Genomic DNA, 12146 nt, shown 5'->3' on the forward strand with positions numbered 1-12146 from the left:
CCGCTTGAGATTAAAGTGGGCTGAATGTGGCCCCTGAAAGAAAATGAGTTTGACGCCCCTGGTTTAGCCCACAAAGACTTAACCACCCACCAGTGACCAAAAGCATCTACTGATCTAAACTGTTCAATACTTGTCGATCCACTAATCCCATGAATACATGTAAATAATCAGTGTAAAATGCCATTTGTCATCTTTTCATGGTCATCAGATATGACCCATTTGGATGTTCAGAGGCTCCGTAGTTACCATGGAAACACTGTCATCTTCTACAACAGTGATTCACCAGTAAAACCCATGGAGTTGGATCAATGACAGTGGATGAACACGCTTGGTTTATATTTAGTCAATGATATATTTTACTGAAAAATTCACTTTTTCTTCAGTTTTTTTCTATTTAGGATGTAATGACCCTCAACTTTAGTCTGAGCTTTCATTAACATCTATATGATGAGTAAATTCAATAGAGGAAAATACATGATTTTCACTGAAAAATTGCAAAATATAAAAGATAATATGAATAAATCACTTAAGAAAGGTTAAATAAAGAGAAAAAATGATTTGGAACTACCACCAAAGTAGCACTGGGTCTTTATGAGTTAATGTGAAAAAAAGGAAAATTACATTATGAAAATATTTACCTTTTTATTACCTCCGCCAAGGAGGTTATGTTTTTGCCAGGGTTTGTCTGTTTGTTTGTTTGTTTGTTTGTTTGTTTGTATGTCTGTCTGTTACTGTGCAACATAACTCAAAAAGTTATGGACAGATTTGGATGAAATTTTCAGGGTTTGTTGGAAATGGGATAAGGAAGAAATGATTAAATTTTGGTGGTGATCGGGGGTGGGGGGGGTGGGGGGGGCACTGATCAGCCTTGGCGGAGGTCTGTGCTCTCCGAGTGCTTCTAGTTTATAATAAAATGGGAATAACCTGAACGGATATGAACAACCTGCCATTTCTAAAGAAACAATACTTGGTTTATATTCAGTTAATGATAGATTTGACTGAAAAAGTCACTTTTTCTTCAGTTTTGTCTATTTTGGATGTAATAACCCTCAACTCTAGTCTGAGTTTTCATGAACATCTATATGATCAGTAAATTCAGTAAAGGAAAATACATGATTTTCACTGAAAAACTGCAAAATACAAATGATAATATTAATAAATTACTTAAGAAAGGTTAAATAAACAGGAAAAATTGATTTTGGAACTGCCATATATATATATATATATATATATATATATATATATATATATATATATATATATATATATATATATATATGTAAATATAAAAGTTATGGAAAAGTAAACATTTAACAATGTAACATTTTAAACTTGTAAATTAATGGGTTGGTAGAGTTGGTAGAGTGGCTCATCCAATAACCAAAGGGTTGGTGGTTCGAATCCTGGCTCTGACTGTCCATATGTCAAAGTGTCCATGGAAGACACTGAACCCTAAACTGGTCCCAGTTGGACCTGGTGGATTTGGAAAGTGCTTTGGACACCATGAAGGTGGAGAAAATGTGCTAAATAAGTGCAGTACATTTAAATCCAGTGTTAAATCTACATGTTTAAAATGTTAAATCTATATGTTTAAAATGTTAAATCTACATGTTTAAAATGTTAAATCTGCATGTTTAAAATGTTAAATCTGCATGTTTAAAATGTTAAATCTATATGTTTAAAATGTTAAATCTACATGTTTAAAATATGAAATCTACATGTTTAAAGTGTTAAACCTACATGTTTAAAATATTAAACCTACATGTTTAAAGTGTTAAATCTACATGTTACTCTGTAAATATGTTCACAGTTGGATGTGTTTTTTACAGTATTGTTCTGGAAACCGCAACTGCCAGTTTTTTTGCATAAAAACAACAGGATTTTTTTACAGTGTATAGATAGATGTAGGTGTTACTTACAGACCCCTATCCCCCACCCCCACCCCCACCCCCACCCCTTCACCCCCATTTACCAGGCAATGCAACCAAAACAATCGAGTTGGCCTTGAAGATAGCACGACTCACTTTGTCCTCCATACTAGAGGGTGATGAAAAAGAAAAGCCACGGCTGATCCCACACCGTGTCTCCAAATGGTAATCTACATCCGAACAGCTCACCTGCCTGAAAACACTAATCCAATCGACCTGGAATCAGCCTCAAAATAGCAATAGGGCCCTACGGTGGATGTGATGTGGAGCTAAGCCTTTGGCTGCGGGGGGTGGTGGTGATGGTAGAGGGGGGGTGGGGGGTGGGGATTCTTAACTCCAGTGCATCGTACTTCACGTGGCATCACACAGTACAGCTATAGGACGAGCTGAAATAGATGAATGAGTGGAATTAGCATTTCATCAGCATAAAGCTATGATCCCGCTGCTTTTCTTTGGAGATGCAGCGGTGGATTCTCCAGAATATCAATGGGACCAGGGGAGGTCCGCGTCTCTTATATTGCTTTCAGTGCAATTCAGTGCGTGAATAATCTCTAGGATGTATCCGGACTGTGTCGGGGAGCACAGACTGGAAATGAGCACAGCAGTTCTAATGAAGAGCAACAAGTCTGACTGGACCTAAAGCATTTAGACTGGAGGAGACTATGGATGCCTTTCACCTGGTTTCGCTTCTGTTCTTGTAAGTGTTCAGGTCACTACAATACAACACACGTGGCTGTGGAAAGCTTTAACCCTTTCATGCATGAATTATGAGAACCTTTGTCAATATTTTTTTCTTGAGTGATTTTATTTCTCTTTAGATGTGAAAAAAAAACAATGAAACTGAATTTTTTTTATGAACTTATTTTTCATGGAGTTACAAAAATGTCCACTCAGCTGGGGCCCATGTGTTTAACTCTGCTCGAGTTTTCTGCTGTTAAAGGGAAGTTTTTCCTCGCCACTGTCACCAGTCACAAGTGTTTGCTCCTGGAGGATTCTGTTGGGTTTCTGTAAATTGGCTTAGAGTCTGGTTTTGACCAACTGTATATGTAAAGTGTCATGAGATAACTTTTTTGTTGTGATCTGGTGCTATATAAATAAAATTTGATTGATTGAGTGATTTGATTGGTTTTCCCCTGTAAGTCGCTTTGGAAAAAAGCGTCTGCCAAATGCATAAACATAAACATAAACATGTATGAATTATGAGAAATTTAATCAAGATTTTTTTCTTGAGTGATTTTATTCCTCTTTAGAAATGGAAAAAACATTGCCATTATTTTTTTTATGAAGCTATTTTTCATGGAGTTGCAAAAATATCCACTCAGCCGGACACCGTGTGTTTAATTTTTGAAGCAAAAAACATGTATTTACTGTGAAAACTATGAAAGAAAAACATTTTAATGCTGCTATTTTTACATACTCTAATACTAGTCATTATTCACTTCATGGAGATAATATGCAAAAAAAATTTTTTTTCTTTTTGTTAATTACAGTCTAATACCAATAACATGGAACTGATTTACACTAAAACATGTTAGATCAGGTTTGTCAAGAACAGCAAAGTTCAGTAATGTTATCAATTGCAGTGTATGGGATGATGCATGAGCATCCAATCTGTTGGCTGATGTGAAACTAAAACAACAAAATCCATGAATATACAAGAGAACAGCTGGAGAATAACTGTCCACTGTAGTGACCACTGTGCATGAAAGGGTTAATTTTTGAAGCAAAGAAACATTTATTTAAAACCCATCATTAGAAAGTGATATACTGTTTGAAAACTATGAAATAAAAACTTTTTTAACCCTTTCATGCATGAATTATGAGAACCTTAGTCAATATTTTTTCTTGAGTGATTTTATTCCTCTTTAGGCGTGAAAAAAAAAACCAATGAAATACTTTTTTTTTTTTTTTTTATGAACCTATTTTTCATGGAGTTACAAAAATGTCCACTCAGCTGGGCACCATGTGTTTAACCCTTTCATGTATGAATTACGAGAACCTTAATCAAGATTTTTTTCTTGAGTGATTTTATTCCTCTTTAGAAATTGAAAAAACAATGCCATTATTTTTTTAATGAAGCTATTTTTCATGGAGTTGCAAAAATATCCACTCAGCCGGACACCATGCATTTAATTTTTGAAGCAAAAAAACATGTATTTACTGTGAAAACTATGAAAGAAAAACATTTTAATGCTGCTATTTTTACATACTCTAATACTAGTCATTATTCACTTCATAGAGATAAGATGCAATTTGCTGTTCTTGACAAACCTGATCTAACATGTTTTAGTGTAAATCAGTTCCATGTTATTGGTATTAGACTGTAATTAACAAAAAAAATAAATTAAAAAAAGTTCAGTAATGTTATCAATTGCAGTGTATGGGATGATGCATGAGCATCCAATCTGTTGGCTGATGTGAAACTAAAACAACAAACTCCATGAATATACAAGAGAACAGCTGGAGAATAACTGTCCACTGTAGTGACCACTGTGCATGAAAGGGTTAATTTTTGAAGCAAAGAAACATTTATTTAAAACCCATCATTAGAAAGTGATATACTGTTTGAAAACTATGAAATAAAAACTTTTTTAACCCTTTCATGCATGAATTATGAGAACCTTAATCAACATTTTTTTCCTCTTTAGGCATTAACCCTTTCATGCATACTGGTCACTACAGTGGACAGTTATTCAAAGCTGTTTCCTTGTATATTCATGGGTTTTGTTGTTTTAGTTCCATGTCAGCCAATACAGTGGACGCTTATGCATCACCTCATACACTGACATTCATACCATTACAGTAACTTTGCTGTTCTTGATAAACCTGATCAGCAGTGACATGTTTTAGTGTAAATCAATTGTTATTTGTAAGACAAAAAGAGTTTTTTTTGCATATGATTTCAATGAAGTGAGTAATAACTAGCATTAGAATATGTTAAAATGTGAGAAAACATCAGATTAGCAGCATTAAAAATGTTTTTCTGTCATTGTTTTCATATCACTTTCTGATATTGGGTTTTAAACACATTTCTATACTTCAAAAATTAAATGCATGGACATTTTTGTAACCCCATGAAAAAAAAAACTCAGATCACATTCTTTTTTTCATGCCTAAGGAGGAATAAAAACACCCAAGACAAAAAAATCTAGACTAATGTTGTCATAATTAATGCATGAAAGGGTTAAAAAAAACAATGCGATTGAAAATTTTTCATGGAGTTGCAAAAATGTCCATGAAGCTGGACATCAGAGAAGCCAAGAAACAAGTATTTACTGATATACTGTGTGAAAATTATGAAATAAAAACATTTTATTGCTGTTAATCTGATGTTTTCTCACATTTTAACAAACTTTAATACCAGTCATTACTCGCTTCATGGAGATATTATGCAAAAAAAACATCTTTTTGTTGTTAATTACAGTCTAATAACGGTAACAAGCAATTGATTTACACTCAAACATGTTAGATCAGGTTTATCAAGAACAGCAAAGTTACAGTAAAGTTATCAATTGTAGTGTATGGGATGATGTGTTGATGACGTGTTGGCAGATATGAAACTAAAACAAAATCCATGAATATACAAGAGAACAGCTGTAGAATAATTGTCCACTGTAGTGACCACTATGCATGAAAGGGTTAATGCTGCTAATGCTGTTTTCTCACATTTGATCATACTCTAATACTAGTTCTTACTCACTTCATGGAGATAATATGCAAAAAAAAACAACAACAATAATAATAATAATAATAATAATAATAATAATAATAATAATAATAATAATAATAACAACAATAATAATAACTTTTTGTATATTTTTTGTATATTTTTGTATATTTTTGTTAATTACAGTCTAATAACAACTAGCAATTGATTTACACTAAAACATGTTAGTTCAGATCAGGTTTATCAAGAACAGCAGAGTTACAGTAGTGGTATGAACTGCAGTGTTTGGGATGATGCATAAGCGTCCACTATATTGGCTGATATGGAACTAAAACAACAAAACCCATGAATATGCCAGAGAACAGCTGTCCACTGTAGTGACCACGATACATGAAAGGGTTAAATATGTTGTATGTTGAAAATAAACATACACTGTAAAAACAAACCTTTAGAATCTACTCAACAAAAGTGAGGTAACAATTTGCACTCATTTTGGTTGAGTAGATCTTACCCCATATTTTGAGTAAAATGTGACTAAATTTAAAAGCTATAACACACTAAAAGAAATTAGGTAAAATCCACCAATAGAATACACAACAAATTACTCATAAAACATGAGTAATATTAACTCTGAGTTGTTAATAGGAACATGTTCATCTACTTAATTTAGAGCAGGGAGTATCAGTCTAAATATTGATACTATTGATATTAAGTAGTGATGTGATGTTCATGAACGAATCGAATCTTTTGAACGGCTCTTTGAAACGAACGGTGGGAACCGAGTCTTTGTAAAGAACCGTTCATTTTTTTTTAAGGAGAGTGTGTCCGATTGCCTGTCAATTTAGCGTCACTGGGGAGGCATTGGCTTTATATACAGAGTAGAAGTGAGAGACCTCCTGATGTGGTGTCATTTTGATATTTACATTAGAGATATCAGGTATTTTGCAATGTTACTTGAAGTATTTTATTTGAACTACAGTGTTTTAGGTATTTAAGTACTGTCATTGCAGTGATTAATCACTGTTGTGTTTTGTGCAGTTTTTTCTGTATGTTTACACACATTGTTCTTGTTTTGAGGAGAATAAAATGTTATTTCACAAGAAAATGTCTTATTTTGTTCTTCATTTTTAGGCTACAGACTAGTCCACATAATGTACCGGGATGTTTTTGGTCAAATTCCAGCATTTGCCTAATGTCACCTCTCATGTCATGTATTTACCCACACATTTGAACTAACTATTCTTTTTTACGGTAAGATAATATTTACTGCCGCGCCAATTAAACACCTTTAAAATGTAATGTTAATCATCACATGTAGCCTGTTTAGTCATTAAAACATTGGTGTTTCAAAATAATAGTGATGTGACATTTACGAACGAATCAAATCTTTTGAACGGCTCTTTGAAATGAATGACGGGAAATGAGTCTTTGTAAAGAGCCGTTCATTTTTTTTTTTTTAAGGAGGGAGTGTCCGATTGCCTGTCAGTTTAGTGTCACTGTGGAGGCACTGAGCAGGAGGAGAATGCTCAAGCAGAAAAAAAAGAGTGCTTGTGCACTGCGCATGTCTCATGGCAAGAAGTTAGCAAAAAAACAACAGTTTAAAGCATGAGGTGAGCAAACTGGAGGCGGAGCTGGAAGACTGGTCGAAACTGGAGAAAAGTTTGAGAGTGAGTGAGTGACCACCTGTGAGTAATGAGCCAAAGAAAAAGGAGGAGTATTTGGAGTAATTGTAAAGTAATTGCAGTGATTAATCACTGTTTCGTTTTGTGCAGTTTTTTCTGTATGTTTACACACATTTATTGTTCTTGTTTTGAGGAGAATGAAATGTTATTTCATGAGAAAATGTTTTATTTTCTTCTTCATTTTTAGGCTACAGACTAGTCCACATAATGTACCGTGATGTTTTTTGTCAAATTCCAGCATTTGCCTAATGTCACCTCTCATGTCATGTATTTACCCACACATTTGAACTAACTGTTCTTTTTTACAGTAAGATAATATTTACTGCCACGCCAATTAAACACCTTTAAAATGTAATGTCAATCATCACATGTAGCCGATTTAGTCATTAAAACACTGGTGTTTCAAAATAATGCCAAAAACATAAAAGAGCCAGTCTGTTGAACAGCTCTTTTCAGTGAACGGCTCCTGATTGAACGGCTCCCTTCAAAGAGCCAAAAGTCCCATCACTAGTATTGGTATTGGATCGATTCTAGCATGATGAGATCAATACTTCAGTTGCAGTTTCTCTTCTATACATCCATCTCATCCTACTGCTGAACACCATTACAGAGAATAATGAAACAAAGAAGCAACTCAGCTCATGGTGCAAGAATATGCAACTCATCAGAAACATTCATTCAACAACAAAAACTAATAAAAACAGTCAGACACACCATAACTGTGCTATATATAAAAGAACAACACTACTTATCAACTCAGAACACTGTAAAACATATAAAAACTGTCCTAACTAGTTTGTCCCAATGCATGCTGGGAAACTCCCCCCAGCTGCTCCTCACGTCACAACATTATGGGGTAGATTTTATTATATTATTTTAAGTAGTAATTGTTACTGTTAACAAATAGGTAGACTTTAACCTACAGGTGTCAAACATGCGGCCCGGGGCCCAAATTTGGCCAGCCAAAAGGTTCCATTCTGGCCCGTGAGATGAATTTGCAAAAATTATACTTCAGATGTTAACAATCAAGGATGTTGAACTCATTTTAGTTCAGGTTCCGCATACAGGACAATGTGATCTAAACTAAAATAATAATAGCATAAAAACCTAAAAATAATGACTCCAAATTTTCTTAGTTTAATGTTAAAAGCATCATATTACATTACACCTATAAATAATGACAGCTCCATTAAATTATGAAAATATTAACATTTACAAACAATCCTTTAACAATAAAATGTGAAAAACCTGAAATTTTGTAGGTAAAATTTTAACATTATACTTCCTGTTATGAAATATTTTGTGCCTTTTGTCGATCCAATCCATAATATGCATGTGTAAATGGGAAGTTGAGGTGTAATATTGTTAAAATTGCACTTATTTTTCTCAAGAAATCTCAGTTTTGTTGTTTTTTTTTCAGGTTATTCACATCATTTTTGTTTGGATAGTTTGTAAATGTACAGATTTTCATAATTTAATTTTGGTTGCACTAAAACAAAGAGGAAAATTTGGAGTCGTCATTATTTACAAGTTATTATGCTATTATTTGACTGGTTCGGCCCACTGGAGATCAATTTGGGCTTAATGTGGCCCCTGAGCTAAAATGAGTTTGACACCCCTGCTTTAACCAGTCAGAACAGATTTCACTGACTAACTATTACTGTTGATTAAAATGTAACTGATTTCCATAGTTTGTATTTACCAACCCCCAAAACCCTTTTTCACAGTGTAGATGAGTACAGACCTAAGGTGATCAATCAGCATTTGGTTGTAAAAACATGAAGAAGAAGAAGAAGAAGAAGAAGAAGAAGAAGAAGAAGAAGAAGAAGAAGAAGAAGAAAAATGTATCTGATTTCCATAGTTTGTATTTACCAACCCCCAGAACCCTTTTTCGCGGTGTAGATAGGTACAGACCTAAGGTGATCAATCAGCATTTGGTTCTAAAAACAATAAAAAGAAGAAGAAGAAGAAGAAGAAGAAGAAGAAGAAGAAGAAGAAGAAGAAGAAGAAGAAGAAAAATGTAACTGATTTCCATAGTTTGTATTTACCAACCCCCAGAACCCTTTTCCACGGTGTAGATGAGTACAGAACTAGGGTGATCAATCAGCATTTGGTTGTAAAAACTCGAAGAAGAAGAAGAAGAAGAAGAAGAAGAAGAAGAAGAAAAAGAAGAAGAAGAAAAATGTATCTGATTTCCATAGTTTGTATTTACCAACTCCCAGAACCCATTTCCATGGTGTAGATGAGTACAGACCTAAGGTGATCAATCAGCATTTGGTTGTAAAAACACGAAGAAGAAGAAGAAGAAGAAGAAGAAGAAGAAGAAGAAAAATGTAACTGATTTCCATAGTTTGTATTTACCAACCCCCAGAACCCTTTTTCATAGTGTAGATGAGTGCAGACCTAAGGTAATCAATCAGCATTTGGTTCTAAAAACAATAAAAGAAGAAGAAGAAGAAGAAGAAGAAGAAGAAGAAGAAGAAGAAGAAGAAGAATGTAACTGATTTCCATAGTTTGTATTTACCAACCCCCAGAACCCTTTTTCGCGGTGTAGATAGGTACAGACCTAAGGTGATCAATCAGCATTTGGTTCTAAAAACAATAAAAAGAAGAAGAAGAAGAAGAAGAAGAAGAAGAAGAAGAAGAAGAAGAAGAAGAAGAAGAAAAATGTAACTGATTTCCATAGTTTGTATTTACCAACCCCCAGAACCCTTTTCCACAGTGTAGATGAGTACAGACCTAAGGTGATCAATCAGCATGTGGTTGTAAAAACACGAAGAAGAAGAAGAAGAAGAAGAAGAAGAAGAAGAAGAAGAAGAAGAAGAAAAATGTAACTGATTTCCATAGTTTGTATTTACCAACCCCCAGAACCCTTTTCATAGTGTAGATGAGTGCAGACCTAAGGTAATCAATCAGCATTTGGTTCTAAAAACAATAAAAGAAGAAGAAGAAGAAGAAGAAGAAGAAGAAGAAGAAGAAGAAGAAGAAGAAGAAGAAAAATGTAACTGATTTCCATAGTTTGTATTTACCAACCCCCACAACCCTTTTCCACAGTGTAGATGAGTACAGACCTAAGGTGATCAATCAGCATGTGGTTCTAAAAACTCTAAGAAGAAGAAGAAGAAGAAGAAGAAGAAGAAGAAGAAGAAGAAGAAGTAGAGCCTTACCGCACAGCAGCTGCATCCAGGCGCAGGTCTTGTAAACGGTGGAGGTGTTGCAGAAGAAGAAGAGCGCCATACACGCGATGCAGCTGAGGATCAGCACCATGGACAGCAGCACGAACACGGCGGCGGCCTTGAAGGCTCCGGACGGGATGGAGCTGAAGTCGGAGAAACTGCCCACGCAGGTCAGCTCCCGGCTGGGCGACGGCCCGCTGCCCACGCAGTAGTGGAACAGGCCGAAGTAACCGGGCTGCGGCGTGTTGACGCTGTCGCCGATCCAGTAGGGCTGGATGAACACCACCACGTTGACGATGGCGAAGCAGATGGTGAAGATGGCCCACAGCACCCCGATGGCCCGGGAGTTGCGCATGTAATTGTCATGGTAGATCTTGGAGGCTTCTTGGGAAGGCAACATGTTTGGTTGTTTTTTTGTTTTTTCTTATTTTTTAAAATATATATATATTTTTTTTTTATCCAATCCCGTCCTTCTCTTGTTTAGACTTTCACAAGAAAAATATAAAAGAACATGAAATAAAACATTAAAACCCAGACAAATTAACAACCTTCAGATCTTCTATTTTTTTTTTTTTTCCTTCTCTGAATCAAAGCTCTCTTACAGCATTTTCTCTCGCTTTGGCTATTCCTTTTTGTGGATGTTAAAGGCTATTACATGGGCCTACATAACCACACGATAAAATGTAACCTGCAAAAATGATGTGTGTGATCCCACAAGACTCAACATTGTCAGATTGAATGGGATGAGATGCTACATCGAAGCATAACAAAAATCCTAGCCTACCTATAGCACTAATGAATAATTTACCAAGACCAGTGATTCAACATTGCTGTCTAAGGCTCGTTTCCTTGGGGCTACACCATTAATGATTAAAAAAAAATCCAGCAGAATAGGATTTTCTTTATTTCACAGTCGTCGGGAGGGGTGTTAAAGCTGCTTTTCATCCTCATCCATCAGTCCACAGCTATCTTCATGGTGTCCTTTATTACCATCCGTCAGATTAGATGATGATGCCTGTAGCGCCAGCGGTGGACCCCGTCTTTACCTTCCGAGGCATCCGTGGGGTGCTCCCCTTTTTCCCTCCGCTAAGCTTTAATGTGGATGTCCACGCAGCGTGTGGAAATCAAACCCAATTTTTTTTTTTTTTTTTTTTTTTTTCTCAAAAAAAGGAAAAAGAAAAAATCGACATCAGATTTGAACGCGACCCCCTCTGTCAAATTTCAACAGTCCTTCCTCGTAAATCCGACATCCTCCACCGCCTCGACTCCATTATCATCAAGGTTTTTGTCGTAGCCTTTATCCAGTATGTCTCTCTCTCTCTCTCTCTCTCTCTCTCTCTCTCTCTCTCTCTCTCTCTCTCTCTCTCTCTCTCTCTCTCTCTCTCCTTCCTCCTCCTCCCGTTTCCCTGCGCGCCCCCCGGAAGATGCTGATGTTGTACTGATGACAGCGATGGAGCGCGTTCACGTACGCGGGCACATCAGCAACAGCAGCAGCAGCAGCAGGATGGAGAAAATTTGCATCAAAGCGCGTCTCCGCCTCTGTTCACCTTGAATTAGAAAGTAAATATTCAGTGTTGTTTCATCTGAGCAGTGGAGGTGTTGACGGTTTCCTGATGTCAACGCGGTCACTGTGGGACCCCGTGGAAAACACAACAGACCCACTGGGATGAATGGAATGTAGGATAATAGTCCC

At 35.8% G+C, this 12146-nt stretch overlaps 1 protein-coding gene across 1 annotated transcript in view; it reads right to left on the minus strand.

Annotated features, from left to right (window-relative positions):
• Window positions 1-11791, minus strand: part of LOC115422758 (LHFPL tetraspan subfamily member 4 protein-like) — a 69129-nt gene extending 57338 nt beyond the window's left edge. Inside the window, exon 1 of the mRNA XM_030139270.1 lies at window positions 10445-11791. Coding sequence (XP_029995130.1) covers window positions 10445-10853 — 409 coding nt within the window. The 5' untranslated portion in view covers window positions 10854-11791. The remainder of the gene's footprint in view (window positions 1-10444) is intronic.
• Window positions 11792-12146: the final 355 nt, after the last annotated feature.

Source organism: Sphaeramia orbicularis, chromosome 7, assembly GCF_902148855.1.
Source record: "Sphaeramia orbicularis chromosome 7, fSphaOr1.1, whole genome shotgun sequence".
NCBI lineage: Eukaryota > Metazoa > Chordata > Actinopteri > Kurtiformes > Apogonidae > Sphaeramia > Sphaeramia orbicularis.